Source organism: Emys orbicularis, chromosome 10 (genome assembly GCF_028017835.1).
Source record: "Emys orbicularis isolate rEmyOrb1 chromosome 10, rEmyOrb1.hap1, whole genome shotgun sequence".
NCBI lineage: Eukaryota > Metazoa > Chordata > Testudines > Emydidae > Emys > Emys orbicularis.
In genome coordinates, this window is record NC_088692.1 from 76,609,716 (window position 1) to 76,634,848 (window position 25,133).

The 25,133-nt window shown below is 48.0% G+C and overlaps 1 protein-coding gene across 5 annotated transcripts in view; it reads left to right on the top strand.

Moving 5' to 3' along the window:
* The window catches only part of NTRK3 (neurotrophic receptor tyrosine kinase 3), a 333,653-nt gene that overhangs the window by 109,522 nt on the left and 198,998 nt on the right, over positions 1 to 25,133 (top strand). For all 5 annotated transcript variants that reach the window (XM_065412797.1, XM_065412798.1, XM_065412800.1 and 2 more), the window contains exons 5-8: positions 12,368 to 12,525; positions 14,933 to 15,075; positions 15,759 to 15,900; positions 19,300 to 19,596. In XM_065412797.1, the coding sequence (XP_065268869.1) occupies positions 12,368 to 12,525; positions 14,933 to 15,075; positions 15,759 to 15,900; positions 19,300 to 19,596 (740 nt within the window). The remainder of the gene's footprint in view (positions 1 to 12,367; positions 12,526 to 14,932; positions 15,076 to 15,758; positions 15,901 to 19,299; positions 19,597 to 25,133) is intronic.

Below are 25,133 nucleotides of genomic sequence, written 5' to 3' on the forward strand. Positions count from 1 at the left end.
CCTGTTTTGTTGAGTTTTAGAAATAGTTGTTCAGTGGATATAAAAAAAAATGTACGATTTATCCCAGAGGATCATGGGATATCCCATTCATCCTCACCTGTGATCAATACAGCTGTAAGCTAGAAGTGACTTATGAAAGAATAATGACAGTCTCTCAAGTGGGAGTAAATGTGTTATCACCGCTGTTACTGCAGTGTATTTTATTTCTGTCAAATTGTTAAATGAAAAATACTAATAGTGATATTAGAAAATAAAGAAATACCCATCCGATGGGGAATCTGGCTCACAGAGTTAAACGCTGGATTTGGAATTCATCTCTGCACTGATTGCAGCTCACACGAGTTCCAAGTCCTGGCTCAGGTTTCAAGTTTAAAAGAGGTGAGTGGCTTGTAGTCTTAGGTTTCCATTTGTTCTCATTGCACCATCTGGCACAATTCAGATTAGTGGTTGCTAGCCAAGAGAGGCCCATGAATGGAAGAGCAGGGGGGCTGCAGGTCAGGACTGAGGTGCATTGGCAGAGTTGTGGGGGAAAGCCCAGGGCTGGGATAACAGGGGGGTGCTGCAGATCAGGACTGGGGTGCTTTTGCAAAAAGCTTTGGAGTCAAGGGCTAGAATGGGGTATGCTGCAGATCAGTGTAAATACTCTCAATATTAATTTGTTTTTAAATGGTTCTGTCCCATTTGGTTATACTGCACTTCAAGTATATCCCATGTCTACAACCCCACATCAGGCCAACACCAACAATGATGGAAACTGAGGATCCTTCATATTTGGGCAGCAAAAAAATTAGCCAAGAAGCCTCTTTCTTGCCCTACAACAGGGATTTCGATCTGGTTGAGCTTGCTTCATGTTGTGGCAGCAGGGTAGCTCATGACCATTACTCGAAGGGCTGACGATCAGGTGAGCTATATGAAGGAGGAGAATGGAAGTGGTGTAAACAGTCCAGTTCCTTTTGGAGCCTCTTGCAGAGTGGTTTTGTAGGAGGTAGTGAGCCTTGGCTGGTGGGAGAAGTAACGTGGATGAGGTTGCTGGGGATCAAAGAAGGGGGAAAATGGCACTGCCGTTATGAAGCGGTGTGGTGGGTGCTATCCCTTATAAAGCTTCAGGCCTCTAGTGCTGGGAAAGTATTAACTCCCAAGTGTGTGCTCCTCAAGCTATCAAAGTGGCTCCTAAGATGAAAAAACCCATTGGGTTTAACTCCTTCATTGAGAGTTATGCCTATGGGGGATGACTTCCTTTGAGCTGAATCAGAATCCGCATACAATCAGCATACAATCAGCATACAGTTCAGATAAACAGAAGTTTCCAGATGGGATCCTGCTCAGCAACAAATCTCCGTCCAGCTGGACAGTGGCCAGGCTGGTGGTCAGCAGTAGGACAGGACAGGGATGCTGCTCCAGGAAGTCTGGAAGAGAGAGGGGAATCTTTCTTAGCAGGCTGGGAGAGTACCAGTGTTGGCGGGAGGCGTGCTTTGAGCACCTCCGCTGGGATAGGGACGAGGGTGGCCTGGGTTGAGAGAAGACCGAAAGGGGTGGAAATCAAACTACAAGGCTGAATAATTGTGAATGCGAAGATGCTAGAGAGTGAGGGGGAAAGAGAGAACGGAATAAATATATTGCACATAGGGTTGACCCCTGAAGCTCAGAGGGCAAGATGAGTGCAATGGGGAATAAATCTCCAGCAGGTTGGGGAGAGGTTAAGAACGGATGGTCCAGGAGAAACATAACATTTAAAAATCCCAAGAGGCTCAGCCAGTAGAAGACATTTATGTCATGTCAAGCTACAAGATGGGTTACAAGACTTGGGAGGGAGGTGGAATACACAGTCCACACAAGGTGACAGTGTTGTACTGGTGGAAGCTAGAGAGAAAGCTGCAGTGTGAGGTTGGCTAAGAACTTGAAGGTGAGCCAAATCTCTCTTGAAAGGAAGAAAGTAATGAAACAAGAAGATAGATGCAGAGAGACAGCAAGCGTGAGAAAGTCAGGTTGAGCCGTATGAGCTCTGCAAGGCCTTGGGGAGGCAGGAGAAATATTACAGAAGACACAAGAACACATGTTCGCATGATGTGTATTATCCTCCAGAGCGATGGGAATATAGGAAGATGAGATGGGGACAAGCTGGCCTTCTAATGGCAACAGCTGCTGCTGCTTAAGGCCAAAGATGGAGTGGTGGTTACCGAGAGGACATCCGGCAGAGTAGACAGCCCCAGCTGGTAGGAGGGGCTCGTCACTTGAACATAACCAGGCAAAAATGATCTGTTAGCATTTCAGGGCATCAAGAGGCAGAAATGTCAGTGCAGGTAAAGATGCCCCCAGGGGGCCAGCTGAAAGAAGTGGAGCAAGCGGTAAAGGTAATGGTGGGAATGTGACAGATCGGAGACCCTGGGCAGTGTAAAGAGTTCAAATGACTCTACTAAAATGTGCCAGACAGGCCTTGGCTCTTTGGGACAATACGTGTTAAATGGCTTTCCTGGGCAATACCTGGGGAGTTTTTAAGGCAATTGCCACAACTCCGGTTTTGCAAGAACCCAGCTTTTTGGGGCTACACCCTGAGGAGAGGGCCATCAACTGGCGATTGCCTGTTCCCAGAGACTGAAGCTTAAAGGCCTGAGCTGTGTAACGAAGTAGCTGCTGCCTAGCTTTTATTCTGGTTCCGATTTAAAGATTGATGTGAGCCCAGGGAAAACCCAGCTATGGGAGTTCAAGGACTGACAGCTGACAGCGCCCTATGTTGGAGTTGGGGTGACCCCGGTAAGCTTTTAGGATGCAGGTAGGTGCTTTTCTTGGGTTTTTGTGTGCTTTCTTGGTCATACTTTGACTTTCAGAATCAATGTGCTTATTTAGAAGGAGCTGTGTGTTAACTTATAGCGGCTGGCCACACACTGCTCGTTGCCCTTGGGGAGAGAGCAAAGCGCAGGCGCTGGCCATTTAGGGCGACTGGCTTGCTGCGGGTATCTGTGTACATCAGGGAGCTGTGCAGTCTCAAAGGTCCCAGTCAGAGGGGAGTGAGATGCAGGTCTCCGCCCAGGAGCGGTCGCAGCTGGAAGCCCTCAAGGGACCATGGAGGAGGAAATACAGGTGCAGTTACCCTGAAACGGTGACAGGGAGAAACAGCTCCTTGGGGAGGATTGGGAGGAGAGGCACTGCAATGGACATGACATGAAATGGAGAGCGATAGAGAATGTCCGGTCTGATGAAGCCATTCACAGCAAACGCAGGAGAGGAGAGAGCACGGAAATAGTAATACCAGGATCATGCCACCCGTAAGATCTGGCTGACATATGGGAATTTCCTGAGGAACTCCAAGCTTCAGTGGGTTTGTGTCTGCCCTTTAGGCACATGGAACCAACAGCCTCCTTGCAGGAATGAGTAGTTTTTTGCAGGCTAGGGCTTCTTTGTCGTTGGCCAGAGCCAACCTTCTCCCCAGCTGACCGTTCCCCCAGAGCGACTGGCAAGAGGTCATCTCCTATTGACGATTGCTACACGTTCCCCACTCCTGCTGGCGCAAGCACCGAGCAACTGGTTCTTGGCATCAAACATAAGGCAGATCTGTCTTGGGGCAGGATGATTTTGTATGAATACAATACAGTGCATTACAAAGGAAAGTCCTGATCAACTCCTTTTCAGCCAACACCACAGGGACTTGAGAAACAAGAGGCTTGGTACCAAAATATACCTCCTCCACTCCTGGAAAAAGCCATGTCTGGGGATGGCTTGCTGTGAGTCAACCCCTAACTCTCCTAGGCTCAGACTGACCTTGTCGGGCAGGTCTCCAGCCAAAGGATGTGCAGCTCTTGTGAGCCTGTAGTGTGCTGAGCTCAGGGAAGCTTCAAAAACATGCAACAGCTCATAAACATTAGACGTACAGGCCTTGTTATCCAGAGGTTACTGTTGGCTTCCTCCGTCATGCTCTGGGAGAGCTTGGGGCTGACCTTTCAGGAGAGTTTTTTGTAAAAAACCTGCCCCCAAAACTGACCTTCCCAGGGCAGTGAGAGATCCAAGCCTTCCTTGATCCAGTGGCATCTTTCATTTTATAAAACCTTGGCGTTACGGGCAACTCCTCCCTCATCCAGACCTCCAGTCCTTCTAAAGCAATCTGTAGCTGCCTCATTGCACTGCAAAACATTTCCATAGTGCTGTTGTGAGAGGTGACGGTGCTGAATGGGGCACAGCAGGGTGTCTGTTAATATCATGAGCACAAGTTAATTTCACATGTGTCCGTTGCTTGAGGACTTATTGCCACCGACAGGCACGCTAATGGAGTTGGCTATACACAAGAGGGGCCTCCCTGCTGGGTGCAGGGGACTAATTCAGCAACCAGAAACCATGCCTCGCTCTGTAGATTAAATCTCCCCTTCTTGTTCCATTGCCTGCCACCAGGGGTTCTGAAATGATGAAGCCAGATATTTTTCCTTCTTTGCTGGACACCCTGATTCACTTGGAGGCTCAACAAAGAAGAGTCAGAGTCCCTACCTGGGAGAGTGCTTTAAGCCGCAAGCATACAAAACCTCAACCCTAATTTTATAAGACCCAAAGCAGACAATGGAAACAAGGCACAGATCTGCTGTTTCCCATTAGGAACTTTGCTGCGGGCACTTTTGTTTTAACTGGTGAATCGTATAGTGAGCTCGCCGAACCAGGGACAGGCTGTGAGGGTTTGGTGTGTCCCACGCGGCTGCGTTATTCTTGAGAGAATAGTTTTGAGATGAGCACACATCTAAAACCGTGGTCATCCCAGTGCATTCAGGAGCTCCTCAGGCCTCTGCCCCACAGAGCCCATTGGGTTTTTTTGGGAGCAGGGTGGCTGGGGTAATTTCCAAACGTTCTAGGCACTGCATTCTGGGATGCGGTTAGGAGGCTTGGCTGAACCAGGCAGCTGCAACTAGGGTGACCAGATGTCCCGATTTTATAGGGACAGTCCTGATATTTGAGGCTTTGTCTTCTTTGGGTGCCTATTGCCTCCCACCCCCGTCCCGATTTTTCACACTTGCTCTCTGGTCACACTAGCTGCAACACTTTATGATTCACTTAGTGTAGGCAGGGATTAGGCATCCTTTGCTGACTTGCTCCTTACCAACTGCTGCTGCATATTTCTGAGATCTTCTTCCTAGGTGCCCTCACCTCTCTTGGTCACCTAGACCCTTCCCCTGTACTACGCCGTTCATGTGTAGTCACATGGGACTTCCTGAAAATGAGCCGTGTTAACTCTGAGCCCAACTTGGCTGCCAAGACTGGGTGCAGTTCTTCTCTCCTGGAATGAAACTGCCAGACCCACTTGTGCCTGTTCCCTCTGCTTCCTGCGCCAGTAGAACCATTTTCAAAGCTCACTTGGTGCGTGCTGTGCTGCTGTGTGTCTCCTCCCTGCCCAGCCATGGATGGAATATGCTAGACCAGCATGTGGGTCCATCTCCTTTTGCTGGCTCATTCCTTTAGCTTATAAGGTAGATACACTTGATAGATTAGATCCCAGTTCACTTACACATGTGCAATTGTGTTTTCTCAAAGCTGTGGGTTGTTTTTTCAAATGAGGTGTCTTAAGGAAGCGGAATGGTTGTGCACCCCTTGAGAGGTGGTAACCTGGCCGTGGATTGGGAATACCTCTAGCCTGAATATATAAACTAAAATCTTCTTGTCCTTTCCTAGAGTAAAACGTGCAGAATACAGCTCATGAGAAAGAACACTCAGCCTTTAGATCTTGCTGCAGCTCTGATACGGCTGTTAAGCATATGGCAGCAACTAAGTGAAATTAACTTCCAGAGGCTGCTGAGGAAAGGGACCGCAGCTGTGGAGAAAATTAGCTCCTTCTCTTTCTAAGGCCAGGTCTACACTACCGCGGTAGTTCGACAGCTGGCAATCGAACTTCCGGGTTCGATTTATCGCATCTGGTCTGGACGCAATATATCGATCCCGGAAGCGCTCGCCGTCGACTGCGGTACTCCAGCTCGGCGAGAGGAGTATCGCGGAGTCGACGGGGAGCCTGCCTGCCGCGTGTGGACCGCGTCTGAACCGCGGTAAGTTCGAACTAAGGTATGTCAACTTCAGCTACGTTATTCACGTAGCTGAAGTTGCGTACCTTAGTTCGAATTTGGGGGTTAGTGTAGACCAGGCCTAAGTTGCAGCCTCGCAGGGAGGATAGCTTGGTTTTCTGAGATGGCCGTGCATCCCTTGGTCATTCTGGTATTGACACCGCTCATGCTCTCATTCTGGGTGCCTCACTTCAGGAAAGATGTGGACAATTTGGAGCGAGTCCAGAGGATGGCAACAAAAACGATAGAAGGTTTAGAAAACTTGACCTCTGAGGAAAGGTTAAAAAAACTGGGGATGGTTTAGTCTTGAGAAAAGAAGACTGGTGGGGCAGGGGTAACCTGAGAACAGTCTTCAAGTATGTTAAGGGCTGTTATAAAGAGGAGGGCGATGTGTTCTCCATGTCCACAGAAGGAAGGACAAGAAGGCTTAATCTGCAGCGAGGGAGATTGAGGTTAGATATTAGGGAAAACTTTCTAGCTAGAAGGGTAGTTAAGTTCTGGAATAGGCTTCCAAGGGAGTGTAGTGGACCCTCTCTCTCTCCCGCTTGGAGGGAGGCCACTCATTCAGGTTGCCTTCGGGCTTGTCTGGCCAAGGCACGAAGCTGCAGAACAGTCTAGGGCCCTTGTCTCCACCTGAGGTGGAGCAAGGCCCCCCCAGGTCCTCTAGTTCCCAGCCCCACAATAGGGCTGGGCACCAGACAGTCACGGCCAGGCTTTAGCCTGGGCTTGGGGAGGCTCAAGCTGCCAGCAATTAAACACCAACTACAGGTCCGGCTGCCAGCAAGACAATCACAGTCTATGGAGCTGGTGCGGGCCTGGGCTTGAGGTTCAGGCTGCCAGCCAACAAACAGTCTCAAGGCTGGCTTTAGCCGGGGCGGGGCTCAGGCAGCCAGCAAAGCAACAGTCTATAAGGGAGCTGGTAAGGGAGGCTCCTTCTTCAGGGTGGGAGCTTCCCTGCACAGTGTAGGGAGCCGGCCACCCTGGGGTGAGGTGGCAGGGGGACGCGGGCCCACCCTACTCCACCTCGTCCCAGCCCTGGGCCCTGGCAGGGGCAGGATTGGCTGCCCCTGTGTCGGTGGGGATCCAGCCACAATACGCCGACTGAGCCACACCTGGCTCCGCAGCCGGCTGCTCCATGGCTGCCCCTGGGCCACTTCCTGCCTCCCCAGGGTTTGGTACCTCTTGCTTCCAGGGCTCGTCGGGCTCCTTAGGGTACACCGCGGCCGGTAGTCTGGGCCATGCCTCGTCGGGGTCTCCCACTTCTGCGGCTATCACACAGCCGGGGGTAGGTTCCCCTCCTGGGCACGGCAGGAGCGTCCTCCTCCGAGGATTCTGCCCTAACTGGGCTGCAGGGCCTTCCTCTTATACTTCCGGCCCTGCCCCGGCACTTCCGGTGCGGGGGGGGGGGGGGGCAGGCTAGGCTCCGCCCACCAAGGGGAGTGTAGTGGACCCTCGCACTCCCTCTTGGAGGGAGGCCATTCGGCCTCACTACAGGGAGGTTGTGGAATCCTCATTGTTGGAGGCTTTTAAGAATAGGTTGGACAAACACCTGTCAGAGATGGTCTATATGTACTTGGTCCTGCCTCAGCACAGGGAGGCTGGACTTGATTATGTCTTGAGGTCCCTTCCAGCCCTGCATGTCTATGATTCTTGTGACATACGCCCTGCAGTTCCTTCCATCCTCTTGACTTCTTATAGCCTGATAAAAGTATTGGCATAAATGAATTGTCTCTTGGTCTGAAGTTTTATCTGTGACATTAGGCATCCCGGTGGGTGCCTTCTAGCTGGACATTGAAAAGTCAGCATATGCCAATAGGCACCATGCAGTTGCCAGAGCTATTTCCTCTGAGCACATGGGGAGAAAGCTCTGTTAATCTCAAGTACTGTTCCCGGCAAGTACTGCCTTCTTAACGGTAAGCACTGGAACGCTGGGTGGCCTGGTGCCTGAGTTCTAACTGGAACACCTGGGAGCACATCCTACCACTGTAGTATCTGAGCGGGGCAACTACCATCCTTTTCTTACTGGGAAATGGTTGTTTATATCACCCCACTGGGGTGCCTGGCACATGTCAAGGGAGTCAGATAACCTCCCTGTTCTGCACTTAGAGGAATGATAGATCTGTTACAGGAGACAGTCCATGGGCTACAGTGGTTGTGAGAAAATAGAACAGAAGGGAAGGCTGCTTTTAAGTGGCATTGTTTGTAATGGTCAGGCATGAGCCCTGAGGCTTGATAGGGCCTGGCATGGAGTTGAGTGAGCAGGAAGAAGCGTGTTTCAATTACTACGGACAGAGTGGTGGATGCAGGAGCAGAACAGCATGGGAGTCAAAATCCCTGTCTGTAGCGTAGAGAATGTATCTCCCCCTCCTGTGAATCAGCTGGCCTGGCAGCAGGGGTTCAAAGCCAGGAGCGCTTTTGGGAAAAGCACAAATAAAGGAGAATCAATAGCTGTATCTGAAAAGCAGCCCTGTCCCCAGAGTGGCAAAGTGCCAGCTGCTGATGACACGCGGCACATCCAGTCGATGAGAGGAGTTAATTTGTGCAAAAGCTCCCCGGGGGGCCACGATTAGGGGGAGTTACATCACTGACTCTGGGGCAGGTTGTTAGTAAATTCTACCCTGAAGTGTGCTGCTCCTGTATTATTCATGGGGCTTCATGCATTATCGATGGGCCAGAAAACTGCACTCTGTTACTTACAGATCTGCCCCTGAAGTGCTGTGAGGGCGGTGGCTCTCGCAGGCAACCTGATTTCAGGGCCATGTTTCCAGCCAAGTAGAATTTCCCCCCCTCTTCTAGTCTCCCCCTCCTCTCTGCTGCGTCTCCGGACGTAACTCACATTAACAAACCTGCTATTAGCAAAGACCAGAACGCCTAACCGTGTGCTGTCCCACCACTCAGCCAGCACCATGTGATCTCCCCTCCCTGCGCGTGGCCGACATCCTGTCACACTGATGGAAGGTACCTATGTATCGAGGGGAGTGAGGACTCCAGGTCTACAGCCATGCTGAAGTGAATTCAAGGCCTACTTTGGGCACCAGCGATAATCATAGTGGTGGGGGAGGATGTTTAAGTCATGCAGTGTGGGATGCCATGTGCCCCCAAATCCCTGAGACAGTCATGATGATCTCAGGTCTGTCTTCTCTAAGCCTTTTTCTGCTAGATTACTGATGGGTCCCTGATTTTTTTTCTCGTGCGACAGCCTCTTGCACCTGTATTCTAAAGGGTGTAGATTCTTGTGAGGGGAGAGGGAGGGAGAGATCTGAAATGCCACCCATCATCCAAGTTGGGCCACCAAAATGATCATCTGTAAAATATTGAACAATGTGCACATGGAAAGTGACATCACCAGGTTTCAGGATCAAGATCTTTTGAGAAAACAGGGGGAACTTGCCATCTCTCTTTGCACTGAGAGTTTCAGCAGCCCTGCAGTACACCGCATCAGAATCCGGTGTGTGGGTGGGGGCTATGTAGCTTTTTTTTTTTTTTTTTTAATGAAAATGTAAATTTTGCAGACCAAAATGGAGGAAAGCAGAGGAGTACTGGCCTCTGGCTTGGCCAACCCCTGGTACGCAGTTGTACAAAGATGCAGAATCCCTGGGTGGGAGAGTTTTTTGGGCTTGCTGAATCTTTCGCAACCTCAGAGTTGGAAAGGACCCTTCCATTTTCTTATGGCTGAGTCTGCACTTCACAGTTCCTACGCCTCCTGGTTTCTCTTGGCTTCTGGTTGTATCTGTGTTGGGAAATCCTGTCATGTCTCTGGCTGAGTCCTGAAGACCCTCTGTGACAGAATATATCCTTGTGTTCACACCCTACACACTATTGTAATAATGTTTGTACCAGGTTTGCCTTGTGAGGTATCATTTAAAAACTCCTAATTTGCTGATCAATAATATAATGGCAAAATGCACATAGTATTATATGTGAAGTTATAGACAGAAGCTGAGATCATGACTAGAAGTATGATTAAGTCTGGGGAGTGGTCAGACCAGTTCCTCAGAGACAAAGGGTGAGCAGACACCACAGGCAGGTGTAAACACGGCTAATGAACCATTACATGCTAAGTGGCGATTCTTTGGCAGGAAAGGAGGCGGGGTAAAAATCTACATCTTATCAAAGAAATAGCATGGAGTTCCCTTGCACACAGACTGTCTGTCACCTTGCTCCCAGCTGGAAATGCTTCTCAAAGTGGGGACAGGACTATAAAGGAAGGGGCAGACACCCCAAGACACCCCTCTGTCTCTCCCTGCCCATCGCATTCACAGCACCTGAAAACACAAAGGAAGCAGCAGTTGGATTCTGGAGGAAGGGTCCTGACCTAAAGAGTTTGGTCAATAAGCCTGCTGAAAGCATGTGGTGAGGAAACTTTGCTTTGAATCTGATACAGGTTGTTAAGTTAGGCATCGGTTGCATTTTATCTTTATTGTTCTTGTAACCATTTCTGACTTTTATGCCTCATTACTTGTACTCACTTAAAATCTATCTTGTTAATAAACTTGTTTTACTGTTTTATCTAATCCAGTGTATTCAAGTTGAAATGTCTGGATAACTTTTTAAGGTAATAAGATGGCATATTGCTCCCTTAAGGAATAATGGACTTAATATATTTGTACTGTCCAGGAAAGGGCTGGGCAGTGCAGGACATGTATTTCAGGGGGAAGATCTAGGACTGGGAGTGTGTTGGGGTCATCCTGAAGTATAGCCAAGGCTGGTAAGAGTCAAGGTGTGGCTGGCTGGCTGCAGCAAACACATGGACATTGCTGGGAGTGACTTACACGCTGGAGGTTGTTCATGAGCAGTCCAGGGTGGAGGCTACAGCAGCCCGGCCTTGTGAAGAGCACCCCAGGTTACAGGGCTGGGGTGACACAGCTCCTCACTAGTCTGGACTGTACCCTGGGATGTCACACCCTTTCCCATGTTTCTCCATGCTACATCCTCAAGTAGCTCCCTCTTCTTATCCCAGTGGTCATCCTTCCAGCCAAGCCGGGCTGGGTTCACATCCCCCAGTGGGAACCAGTGACCTCACGTCTCCGAAGGGAATAGCAAGGGTTTTTCAGAAATGTAAACAAAATGGCTAATAGGCTGGAAAATCAATAATAATAAAATTATCTGTATATAAAATATGTGTGAGTGTATTTTAAATGAAGTATATTAAAGGCAGAGCTCCCTCCCAGCCGGGTCAATGGGTCCCAGCACAGCACTGTTTGATTCAATTAAAATGCCTGGTGTGCTGTGTGTTAGCCAGCAGCGTTGTTTTATTACACGAAGATGCAGTATTAAGGACAAGAGCTGCCAGCATCTATTGAGCACACCCTGCTGAATGCCCCCCAGAAGGGTCCTGCCCCCCACAAGCACTGGGGTCTTATGACACAAGACATAAATACACCTCTACCCCGATATAACGCTGTCCTCGGGAGCCAAAAATGTTACCACGTTATAGGTGAAACCGCGTTATATCCAACTTGCTTTGATCCGCCAGAGTGCGCAGCCCCACCTTGCCCCCCCGGAGCACTGCTTTACCGCGTTATATCCGAATTTGTGTTATACCGGGTCGCGTTATATCGGGGTAAAGGTGTATTTCTTTAGGAGAATGGGGTCACGTCTGCTCCTTTGAGACAGTCCTTTGTTGTGCTAGGTGGCAATGAGGTGGAGCATTGTGATAACCATTTAATCCTGGGGCGTTCCAATGTATTACATGGATGTCACATGTCTGGGCTCCTGTGAAACCCAGATCTCTGAATTGGAGTGTGTGTGTGTGTGTGTGTGTGTTTGGAGAGTGCATACAAATGAACAACTGCCCCATATGGCTAACATCGAATCGAGATTCTCCTTTAGCTCAAGCCAGTAGTATTGCAGTCCAATGCGTGTGCACACACCCTTCCACCAATGCAATTCCATTCTGAACCTCGGCATCCTTTGTTATTCCAGCTCTTGTACTCTCTGCCTTTCAAACTCTGCCAACATATCTGCTTGCCTTCTCCCCCTCTAGCCAAATATCCGTCTGGCCTTGAGAGTGCTTACAACATTCTTTTTTGTGACCCCAAGATAGCATTTGAACCTTGGTTTCCAAGGCCAAAAGGCTAGTGCAGTAACTGGCTGCACCCCCATGCTCCTTTTCTCCCCTTGCAGCTCCAAGGAGTCCAGAATCTCTCCTGATCTGTAGAGACTCATTTTAGCCTCGCAGCACGTAGCAAGGGCGACCCTGCCTTTTTACAATTAGTAGCTATTCTGCGGAGATCCCATATAACCAATGGTCACCCTGTTTATTTGACCCCATCCCTTGCTTCTCACATTCTCTCTCTCTCTCTCTCTCTCTCTCTCTCTCTGTCTCTCTCTCTCTCTAGGACACTCGAAAGAAACCTTTTTAACTGCAGCTGTGACATCCGCTGGATTCAGCTCTGGCAGGAGAAGGGTGAAGCAAACCTGCAGAAACAGGAGCTGTACTGCATGAACATGGAGGCTGCTGTCATTCCCCTGCAGGAGATGAACATCACCCAGTGTGGTAAGGAAAGCCCTATATGTGCTCCGATTCACCTTTCTCCCAAGGCTATAGAGAGAGGAGGCCAGGAGAGGCCCCTTGCTCCCCTTGCCCGTCCTACAAGGAGTACCCAATGACAGGGAATAGATTAGGATAGTTTATGAATACAAATGGTGTCTGTAGTTGAACTTGGAATACTATTCCTCATGGTTCAGAGCATTAGCTAATCATCAGCTGTGTTTGGGAAGAAATTCCCTCAGTGGCATAATATCATCAGGCAAGGTGCATTGTGGTTGGTCCATGCCTTAGCCTGAAGCAGCAGGAATTGTCCATTTGTTCGAGACCGGATATGCTTCCTGTGGTCATCCTTCTGTTTAACCGATACTAGAAACTACTTGTATTAAAGGGACACGGGCAGCTTGATTTTTTTAAAATAATTTTTTTCAGTTGGTGCACATTTAAAATAGCAGATCCTTAAAGTTTTACGTGTGTGTGTGTGCGTGCGCACGTGCTTGTATATTTTTCTGCCCCCTGCTGGTCTTTTTGGGTGGGCCCATGAGCAACCTCAAACATGCTCTGGGCTGCCCCTTCTCCCAACACTTTCCCTTTGTTCACCCTTAAGTCTGCTGCCTTTTCAGTTTCAGCTCTACTACTGCTGGTACTGGCAAGCAGGACCTAGGGAAGGTCCTGTACCAAGAACGGAGCAGTGAAGGAGGCTGTCAAATGAACAGTCTGGGGAAAAAAGAGAAACATTTTTTTTTTAAAATTTTACATCTTTCTATTCTAGGAGTGTTCGGGTGTTTCTTGTAACAACAGTAGATACACTGTTTTCAGCTGGAGATACGGCATATGACTTTCAAGTTTATAATGTCTCTTTAGTCTAACCCTTCTTTATTACAACCTGGAAATGGGCTGAAATATCTGCAGGTAGGAGAATTAAAGAGATTTGAGAGAGAACTATAATTTCCTCCACAAATGAGAAGAATAATCCTCAGTGATTAGAAAATCCTCCATGAACAAGGAAAGGGGGAGAGGGGACTCCTACTGCTATTGGACGTGAGAGAACAACAGGGTGTTTTATGTACATAAATCTCCTGGGTTTACCAGGTGAGCAGCTCCACTGACCCCCCAGACCCTAATGATCCCTAAAAAAATAGAGAGAAGGCAGGAAAAGAAGATGCCCAGCTAAGATCTTTCCTCCCGAGATGAATCTTTCATTCAGAGATTTAGTGGGCAAGCATCCAAATGGCTCAAAGTATTTTCCAACGAGGCTTACTTTATCCTTGCATTCTGTCCTGCCAGGTGGTGCAGCTAGTTCAGGTTTGATATGTGGCTTGTGGCAGAATATGTGCACCATACAGGCTCCTGCCCAACTCCCACTGCTGTGTTAACGCTACTCAAGAGTGAATTGCAGCCTCTCTTGGGCTCCCCTCCTAGCTCTGCCAATGCATCTCAATCCTGACCTGCAGCACCTTTGCTATTCCTAGAGACTCTCGTGACTCAGAGATCCCACAGGAACAAGAACAGACCCATAACTCTGGATTCACTTTTGAACTGGGTCAAAGTTTGAACCCAAGTCGTCAGAAGAGAGAGGCCATTGCACTGACCCGTTGCCTTCTATTCCCATCTCGTTCATTCAGGGCCCCCTCTCTCCCCCCCTTTACACATGCTGCAGCCCTCAATGCCCCCCTGATGCATGCTGTGTCCAGTCACCCTCCTGTGTATCACCCTCCTTTCTGTATTGCTGCTGGCACTGCCTCTTGCACTCTGTGTGAGCGTTTGGTGGCTGGGTGACTCAGCAGGACAGAGGAGTAAGTCAGAGCCACTATAAATCAGTATTTCTTTGGCACCTCAGAGGGAAGAGCAGGGGCGTCTTTCATTAGCAGAGATGTTGTTAATATGAGGACACGTCCCTGGTCATCTTCTCTCGATTGTTATAAATTAGAGAGAAACTCTCTCTCTTCCCCTTAAGTGCCAGGAGCTCTGTGCCCTGTCCTAGCTCAGGCTGGATCTCTTGCCAGTGATTCCTTAGAAGCGGCTTTATTCCTCCCAGACCTCTGCACTAGCCCAGGACACAGGTGCCAGGGGCTTGGGGGAAAGGGGAGAAGGGACATAGGTTTGGATGGCAACTAGCACTTGGGCTGAACTTCCTGACTTGTGTGCAATGTCAGAATTGCAAAACACAGAGAAGATCCATCCATCCACCTGGTGATGTCCCCCGTGTCACTCATCTCTTCCAGCATGAGAAGGCCAAGTTACTTGCCACCTCCTGTACTTCCCCCTCCCCTTCCTTCATTCGGAAGCACAGGACAGTGCAGGCTGCTTTGCTGTAAGGTGAAGCCTGGCTGGGAGACGGAGCTCGTGGGGATCAGAATCCAAGTGCCTTGGCTGGCCAGGGTGCCCTAAGTGTCCTGGTGTTTGACTCCCTTAGATCTGCCCGAGATCAGCGTCAGCCACATTAACCTGACTGTGCGGGAAGGTGAGAACGCGGTGATCACCTGCAATGGCTCAGGCTCGCCGCTGCCAGACGTAGACTGGACGGTTGCAGATCTGCACTCCATCACTACTCACCAGGTAGGAGGCCCAGGGGCTTGGGTGGCTGGGCATTTACTGCGCTTGCCAAGGTCCATCGCCAGGACGTTAACACACAACACAGCAGTTGGGGTGCTGGCCGTGGGAATTTTCCGGGTCTTCGTTTCCTTTGTATTCCATTTTAATAGGGCTGGATGAGTGTTGATCACCACGGGGGAGAAGTGAAATGCAGGGATTGTTTGAAATGGATTGTATAGTCCCCACCAGCGTCAGATTAGGAACCCTGGGTTAGCAGAGTATTAGCGGGTGGCGTGCAGATATTGAATCCAGGCAGGAAAACAGCGCTTCCTGCGGGCTGATCGTTTCACACCTTCAGTGCTCCCTTGGTTGCATGTTAGCCTATCTCCACGAGCAAAATTATCTGTCGCTGACAATGGTGTGTCAACAATAGGTGCAGCTGAACGTGGTTTAACTGCAAGTAGAGGCAGGGACATACCCTGCTTAGCACTGTTTCAGAAGCTGTGATTATAACCTCCTTGGACCAAGTGCGTGGGTGCACTGTGGTGCTCGTGGTGCCATGAAACTGAAATCCTGCCTGGCCACGGTTGTTAGAGACCATGGCATTTCATACAGGAGTTGGGATTTTCTGGTCCTGGGCCAGGGAGGTGGGCAGGCCGGCATCATTTGTTGGTTTTGTCCTTATTGTTCTTTTTGGGGATTTGCAGACGAACCTCAACTGGACTAACGTTCATGCCATCAATTTGACCCTGGTGAACGTCACCAGTGAGGATAACGGGTTCCTCCTCATGTGTATTGCTGAGAACGTGGTGGGAATGACCAATGCCAGTGTGCTGCTCACGGTCTACTGTAAGTAGAGGCAGGGAGATGCTGGCTATACATGGGCTGGTGGGAGGGTGAGCATGGGAACTATTTGAATGTGTCTCCCGCGGGGAATTGTGTGTCACCAGGCTATGCTGTGCTTATCTTGATTTGCTGCCGTGGAGGATGTGGACACGGAGTCAGAATTGCTGCAGGAGACTGAGGCAGGGACCAGTTCTAGGACTGTAAAAGGAAATGTACAGAGCTTTCATTATGGGCCAATTACTGTGTCCTCCAGCTTCTCTCCATTTTAGCTTCCCTGCAGAAACGGGCATACTCCCAGTGTGGGTGTGCCAGTCCCACACTTGCACATGTGCAGTGGGCACCTGGTGGGTTGAACGGCTGAGTCTATGCCTGCATGCCTCACTGGCACGTTCAAGTGGCTACTTGCATTCACAAAGCAGCACTGGAAAATCCAGTGGGGTGAGGAAGTGCCCAGCAGGGGCTAAAACCTTCTCCCTGCATTTGTAAGTGAGTCACTCATCCCTTAGCCTCATTGAAATCCATGGAAGTTTTGCCATTGACTACAGTGGAGTCAGGATTTCATCCCAGATCTGTTCCTACCAGGTTAATCAGTGAACACTGTGTAAACATGTGCCAAACAAGGTTTAAAACAATTTACTTATAGGCTGTAGAGAGCTAAACTTTCATGTGCTTCCTAATATAACTTAATAAAAACCAGACCTTAGCAGGAGTTTACGCAGCTTTGCTGCCTCAGGCAGCCGGGACTTACCATGTGTTGCTGGATCCATAACATTTGCCCTTAATCTGTGGTTTGGAAATCCCCCATCCCTCACCCCTGCTGGTATCTGTGTAAACTGGAGAATTATGCCCTGCTATCCCATGCAGCGCGGGCACCATTGGGCGCCTGTAGAGATGAGGCAGAATTGTAGACAATAGAATATTGGAAGGAGAATAAAAGGTACATCATTCTCTGGTCTCCCCCAAAATAAATAATTTTGGGGTGTTTGGATGGGTTGGGGGCTTCGGTTGCCTAAATTAATACAGTTCCAGATCTGATCAGCTGGAAGGAGACAGGTAAAGTGCTTTACTCTGGAGTCGTTTACTGCAAACCCTTTAAGTGCCACCATGTTGATGCTAATTTTCATGCCCAGAATCCTGCAAGCCAGTGCCAGTTTGTACCATACTTGCTCTAATGTAATCATTCTGAAAAGAGCTGATATTTTGGTGTATCGGTGACTAATTGCTTTGGTACCCTCCTAGTCTTTCACCCAGAGATATATGGAACTAAATTCTGACCGAGGCTTACAGGTGAAACACGCTGGGTGGGACTCTGCACAGTCTCTGGATTAGCAGCCGTGTTTCAGGATTGAGGTCCATTGGCTGAGTTGTGAGTGGGGAATCTTGCACGGCTCCTCCCAGCTCTACCTCTCTCTCTTTGGCATTGCTGTTCCTCCACTTTCACAACATGAAACCAGCGCCGTATTATTGCCTAGGCCGACAAGGCCTAGGCCTAGGGCGGCAAATTTGTAGGGGCAGAAGCTCCCCTCCGCGCCCCGCCCCCCTGCTCCAGCTCACCTCTGCCTTCTCTGCAAGTGCGCCGCTGCGTCCTGTTTCTCTCCCCTCCCAGCGCTTGTGCCGCGAAACAGCTGTTTTGCGGGGCAGGGAGGGAGGGGGGAAGAGGGGGAACGCCGCGCGCTGGGGGAAGAGGCGGGGCCGGGGGTGGGGATTTGGGGAAGGGATCCAATAGGGGAAAGGAGGGGGCGGAGTTGGGGCGGGGACTTTGGGGAGGGGGTTGGAATGGGGGCGGGAAAAGGGCGGAGTCGGGGCGGGGCCAGGGCGGCAATTATTTCCCGGCCGAGGGGCTGCAAAATTATTAATCCGCCACTGCATGAAACGTTGACCATCTTTAGAAAACAGAGAGAGGAAAGTTGATGGATCTTTCCTGTTAGTTAGGGGCTGCCTGGGGGCATGACCCCAGCCCTCAGTATGGGGTGAGAGCCAGGGAAAGGAGAGTGCTTAGGAAAGAATAGAAGAATCTTATGAAATTGTGATCCTTGCCCCACAGTACTGGGCCATCCTTGGTCATGCTCTGTGGCCTCAGTGTTTGGGGCCTTACATGTGATGCTGTAATTAAGATTTCATCAGCGATGGTGGAGCGGAGTTTGAATTCTTGAGGCGTGGATATCCTCAGTTCAGAGGCCTCTCAGGAGAGGGGACCGTCAATATGTATTAAATGGAGGTGAGCTCCCAGCTTTAATCCCTGTCCTGCTACATGCCCTCTAATTGTAACAATCCTGGAGGATATTCAACCAATCAGAGCTCCCCCAGGGAGATTCAACCAATCAAAGCCCCCAAGGACATGCAGCCATTCAGAAGTCCTGAGGGATATTTGCTTGAATGGCTGAGAATTCCTAAACTACTGAATGTGACCAGAGAGCCCCAAGGGGCACCTTTTAGACATGTGTGTAATTAATAACAAGGCACTACAAAAGCCTACTTAACATGAGCAGGCTACTCCATTGACATTGTGTGAGGCGGGGAATACAACAATATGCATGCTAAGTGGAGTTACAAACTTAATTTGGGCTGGTCTGCAGGGGTCCAAATGCGAGATCTGATCTCAGACCTTGTTTCCCAGACCTATGGAGCTGGCGGTGCTTGTAGTGCTGCCTTTATAGAGGCTAGAGTGGCTCAGTGGTGCCCCTTCAGGTTGATGCTCTGCATGAGCCCATTCGGTCCTCCACACCAGAGCAAAGGCTGCTGTGAAGCAGGGCCATTTAGGAATTAAACTGGTGGGGTGAGGAGGAGTGGGGCTGCAAAGTAAGGGGTTCCAGTGGACATTTTAAATTTCTATTATGTATCCATTATCCAGGGCAGGGCGGAGCCTGGTTACGTGTTTCTTTATTGGGGATTTTGACTGTTGAGACTGACTGTCCCTCTATCCTGCACTGCTCGTTACATGCCCACTAAAATGAATGTGAACAACCCTCAAACATGTGTTGGGAAGGGCCTTGCACCAGTGTGATGTGAGTGCTATGAAATGCTATGAGAGCAACTCCCAGCTGAGACAAGCTTAGTTGATTTTGTGTCATCAAGTCCAGAGGGAAGGGACGAGACTCTTAAATAACAGCAGGTCATCTCCTACTGCCAAAACTAGGCTTGGTTCCTTTGGGCAAGGCTCCATTCCAGCTCACCTGGTAAGGCTGCTGCTTACAGACGACACGGATCCCAGTTCACGTTGCAGCTGCAGTAGCATGTAGGTTGCATGCCCAGCAAATTCGGCCATGGGATGGGAGTTTCCTCTAGCTGTTCGAGTGCGCTTTGGTGGCTGGCTGCCTACTGGGAGATGAGGCAATCATCTCTGCCTGGAACACGTGAGTTTACTTGAGTCCCACAGGTTTGCATTGTGTTTCTCTATGCTAGATCCGCCACGCATTCAGAGCCTGGAGGAGCCAGAGCTGCGTCTGGAGCACTGCATTGAGTTTGTGGTGCATGGGAACCCAGCGCCCAGCCTTCACTGGCTGCACAATGGCCAGGTCCTCAGGGAGACTGAGATCATCCGCATGGAGTTCTATCAGCAGGGTGAAGTGTCTGAGGGCTGTCTACTCTTCAACAAGCCCACTCACTACAACAATGGCAACTACACCCTCGTGGCCACCAACCCGCTGGGGACAGCCAACCAGACCATCAAAGGGCACTTCCTCGAGAAGCCCTTTCCAGGTGAGAGAGTCACAGCTTATGTTTCTGTAGTGCCTTGCATCTCGGAGCACTTAACAGGCTGCTATACAAGCTATGCACCAGGATCGCTGAACCTCCCATTAAAATACAGTCCCCTCTGGTGCACAATATAGTAACTGTTTACCAGCATGGAGCAACATTGCACAAGAGTCTAGACACGGGTGTGAAAAAGAGTTGTGGAACCAGTTGAAATCTAAGGGGATTTTAGGGAGGGAGGATGTAATTACCCAAACTGGCCATGATGTAAGAGCTAACATACCTATTGGTGCAAAAAGGTGCCATGACGTCTTTGGGGGATTTGAATGGTCATGGCCTTTGTGTCAAGTCTCATCTGAAAGATGGCGGCTTGAACAACAACACAACATCATGATGGGACACTTGGGTCTGATCAACCACGTACAGACCAGGCATGGCCCTAATTAGCTTGTGAAGTTTGCCCAACCCATGCAATATGATGGCAGGGGACCCCACTTTCTTCTTTGACAGGAATCTTAATCAGCATCTTAAGGGAAAAAAGGGTGAACATTTGACGGAAAAGAAAATGACTGACTGGTTTTTGACTTTGCATTCTGCAGTGTTTGTGGTGGTTCTTGCTCCATGACTTGTCCGTGAGAGAAGGGCTTAGGGCATGCAGTGTATCATGGGTTACTCTGACGCCCCTTAAAGTGGACTCCCATTGTTTTGACACTGAATATTTGGCATATAACTGGGGTAGTGGTTGTGTGTGTGGAGGAAAGCCCTTTTGAGGGACTTGGTGATCTCGTTTTACTTCTTCTATAAAATGGCTGTAATCTAGATGGAATGTCATCAGGATTCTACATATTTTATTAAAAAAAATCTGTCAGTTTTTTTGGTGCAACAGCCCCCACAAAAACTGTGAATCCCCCCAGTTCCTCTGTATCAACTGTTTGTTAGGCACTCTCAGGAAATGGTTTTAAATTCCTCACTGTGTCACTAGGTGGTGAGTGGCGAAATTGTAGAAGGAAAAATTAAGCTCTTGTTATAAGATGTGCATTAGAGAGGGTTGTCGTGGCTGTACTGCAGTGGAAGAGTTGGAGGGTTCTTGCACTGCCTTCTGCTTTTGCATCACCAGATCAGGCCCCATGGAGTTAACAGAGCGGTGCATGCTATTGCTTTCAGGAGTGATGCCGTGAGAAAGTGGCAGCCCCAAGTTGGCTCCTGCAGCCCCTAGAAAACTGAGCAAAATAGGGCACTTGCTATATATAGAGCAATACCAATGGTATTTTCATTTATTATTTATATCATACCGTCAATGCACACAGAGCTTTCCGGCAGGTCAGATATAGTAAATGGAAACCAAAATCTCTGCCTTGAAGAGCTGACCAATCTAAAGACATGAACAGATACAGAAGGGAGTGGGAAAATTATATTCAAGATTCAAGGATGATAATATGTCTATCTCCTTAATCTATGTAGGTTTTCTACTATCAGGGAGGAAGGGCAGTCTATGTTTCTGGCACAGGGGTGGGAGTCAGGAGATAGGGGTTATGTTCTCACCTCTGTCACTTCCCATTTCTGTGATTCAGTTCCCCTACCTGCAGAATGGGGAATAATAACATTTTGTTTCTGATGCATCCGCAATGTGCTAGGCACTTACCAAAGGTAATAGGAAGCAGTTCGGCTGCTCCAAAGAGCTGACACTAAAAATTCATTCCAGCCTTGCCACCATGTTGAGAGAATAAGCTAATGTTTGTAAAGTGTTTTGAAATACTTGTATAGAAGGTGCTGGAAAAGGAAAGACTATAGATAGACCTAATCCAAAGCTTCGCTGCCTTTTTCTACCTGCCACTACAAACCCATCCCCTTTTTTCCTCCCATGAGCCTGTGTCCCAGAATCTTTCTCACTGTGGCAGCCCCCGCCCATGATGTAATCAGTCCATGATTTACTTTCCTTGAAGATCACTGGTCCGTACATTGCCAAAACTGACATTAACATTCAGTGCATCTGAAATTTATAGTCTTGCATCTGAAAGTTGGTTTCTCTAGAAAATGTCAGGAGCTGCACATTCAACATGCCTCATTACTGCTGCTAGTTACACTGGGGAGGTTTTTGCTGCAACCTGCCAGGAGCAGAATTTTTTAAAATTAAAGTTTAGAGTCTCATAGATTCATACACTTTAAGGCCAGAAGGGACCATCGTGATCATCTAGTCTGACCTGCACATTGCAGGCCACAGAACCTCACCAACCCATTCTTGAAATAGACCCCTAACCTCTGGCTGGGTTACTGCAGTCCTCAAATCTTGATTTAAAGACTTCAAGTTACAGAGAATCCACCATTTACTCTAGTTCAAACCAGCAAGTGACCCATGTCCAAAGCTGCAAAGAAAAGGAAAAAAATCCCAAGGTCTCTGCCAATCTGACCTGGGAAAAAATTCTGTCCTGACCCCAAATATGGTGATCAGACCCTGAGCATGTAGGCGAGACCTGCCGGGCAGACACCTGGGAAAGAATTCTCAGTCGGAACTCAGAGCCCTCCCCATTTACTGTCCCATCTCTCGCCATTGGAGATATTGTCTAATAGCAGTTGTGGATGGGCCATATGCCATTGTAGGCAATCTCATTGTACCATCCCCTCCATAAACTTATCAAATGCAGTCTTAAAATAGGTTAGGGTTTTTTGGCCCCACTGCTTCCCTTGGAAGGCTGTTCCAGAACGTCACTCCTCTGATGGTTTGAAACTTTTGTGTAGTTTCAAGCCTAAACTTGTGGATGGCCAGTTTATGTCCATTTGTTCTTTTGCCAGAATTGGCCCTTAATTTAAATAACTCCTGTTCCTCTGTGGTGTTTTTCTCTCTGATGTATTTATAGAGAGCAACTGTATCACCCCTCATCCTTCATTTTGTTAGGCTAAACAAGCCAAGCTCCTTAAGTCTCCTCTCTTAAGGTAGGGTCTCCATTGCTCTGATCATCATAGTAGCCCTTCTCTGCATCTGTTCCAGTTTAAATTCATCTTTCTTAAACATGGGAGACCAGAACTGCACACAGTGTTCCAGATGAGGTCTCACCAGTGCCTTGTATAATGGTAATAACACTTTCCTAGCTGGAAATACCTTGGCTGATGCATCCTAGGACTGCAATTAGCCTTTTTCATGGCAGGATTACAGTGGTGGCTCATAGTCATCCTGTGATTGACAATACACCCGGGTCTTTCTCCTCCTCTGTCACTTCCAACTGATACATCTCCAGCTTATAGCAAAAATTCTTCTTGTTAGTCCCGAAATGCACTTTGTACTGTTAAGTTTCATCCTATTTCTATTACTCCAGTTTTCAAGGTCATCTAAATCTTCTTGTATGATGATCTGGTCCTCCTCCGTATTGGCAATATCTCCCAATTTAGTGTCATGCACAAATTTTATTAGCACACTCCCACTTTTTGTACCACGGTCATTAATGAAAATTTTAAATAAGATTGGTCCCAAGACTGACCCTTGAGAAACTCCACTAGTAACTTCCCTTCAGCCTGACAGCATGACCCATTGTTGTCTCCTCATTAACCAGTTTCTTACCTACCTTTCGATTCTTGTATTAATCCCCATCGTCTTCAATTTAACTAATAATTTAACTAATCTACTGATCTAACCATGTGGAACTGTATCAAATGCTTTACTGAAATGCAAGTAGATGAGATCTACTGCATTTCCTTTGTCTAGGAAATTGGTTATCTTCTCAAAGAAGGAGATTAGGTTGGTCTGGGACGACCTACCTTTTGTAAAGCCAATGTTGTATTTTATCCCAGTTACTGTTCACCTCTACATCCTTAACTACTCTCTCTTTCATAATTTGTTCTAAGACCTTGCATACAATTGAGGTCAAACTAACGGGCCTGTAGTTTCCCAGATCACTTTCTTTTCATTTCTTAAATATAAGTACTATATTTGCAATTCTCCAGTCATAAGATACAACCCCTGAGTTGACAGATTCATTAAAAACCCATGCAATTTCATGTACCAGTTCCTTTAATATTCTTGGATGGAGATTATCTGGGTCCCCCAATTTGGTCCCATTAAGCTGTTTGAGTTTGGCTTCCATCTAATTTCTACTTCCATATACTTGTTCCATTAGTTACCCTGCCACTGCCCTCAAGCTCCTCATTATCCTTATTAAAAACTGAGGCAAATTATTTGCTTAGGTGTTGGGCCATCCTTTATGATCTTTAATCTGCACCCCATCCTCAGTGCTTAGCGATCTCACTTCTTTCCTTGTTTTCTTTAAAAAAAAAAAAGAATCTTTTACTATTGGTTTTAATTTCCTTTGCAAGATCCAACTCTGCTTGGCTTTTGGCAGTTCTCACTTTTCCCCCTACACTTTCTGACTTTCAAGATGTAGCTCTCCATCACTTCTTCCATTCCTTGTAGGCTTTCTCTTAATAACCTGTTTGAGATGCTTGTTCATTCAGTTTGGTCTTCTATCCTTCCCTTTTAATTTTTTCCCCTTACTCAAAGTAATTCCAAGCCTCCTCCACTTGAATTCTTCAATTCAGTCCATTTCCCTAACTTATTCCCTTAACTTTTTAAAGTGTGCCCTTTTGAAATCAAGGATAGTTGCAGACCTATTTTTGTTTATCCTTCCATTTAGTCTAAACTGAATTAATTCATGATCACTTGAATCAAGGTTGTCCTCTACAACCAGGAGTCCTATGAGGTCCATGCTGCTTACCAATACTAAATCTAAAATAGCATCATATCTTGTAGGTTCAGTGACTACACCTCTACCTCGATATAACGCTGTCCTCGGGAGCCAAAAAATCTTACCGCGTTATAGGTGAAACCGCGTTTTATTGAACTTGCTTTGATCCACCGGAGGGCGCAGCGCCGCCCCCCCTGAGCACTGCTTTACTGCGTTATATCCGAATTCGTGTTATATCGGGTCGCATTATATCGGGGTAGAGGTGTATTTGGTGAAGAAATTTGTTGACTATCATGTCCAGGAATATCTGGGCCCTACCATTTACACACTTGTGCTTCAATCTATATCTGGGAAATGAAAATCTCTCATAATGACACAATTCCCAGTACTGTTTATTTCATTAAAAATATTAGCGGTCTCTCTCCATATCCAAATCAGATCCTGGGTGGTCATAGCAGACCCAAGCACTATCCCAGTGGAGCCTCTGTTACCTTTCTTCCCCAAAGAGATTTTGACCCAAACAGATTCAGTTTTATGCATTCCATCACTTCTAATTTCTTTACAGTCTTCCCCGTTATGAATAGACAGTGCTTTTCCACCACCTTTACCTCTATGTCTGTCTTTCCTGAACAGCACATACCCTTCAACACCTGTATTGAAGTCATGGCGACTGTTTCACCATGTTGCCATTCACCTTATGATATCTAGTTTCACTTCCTGCACCAGTAGTTCTAGTTCCTCCATTTTGTTACCCAGGTTCCTTGCACTGATATACAGACATCTTAGTTGTTTCTGCTTGGTTTCGCCCAAATTCCTCGCTGGATTAGATACAGTCATTTTACTGCCAGTATAGCTGACTGTTACTGCCAG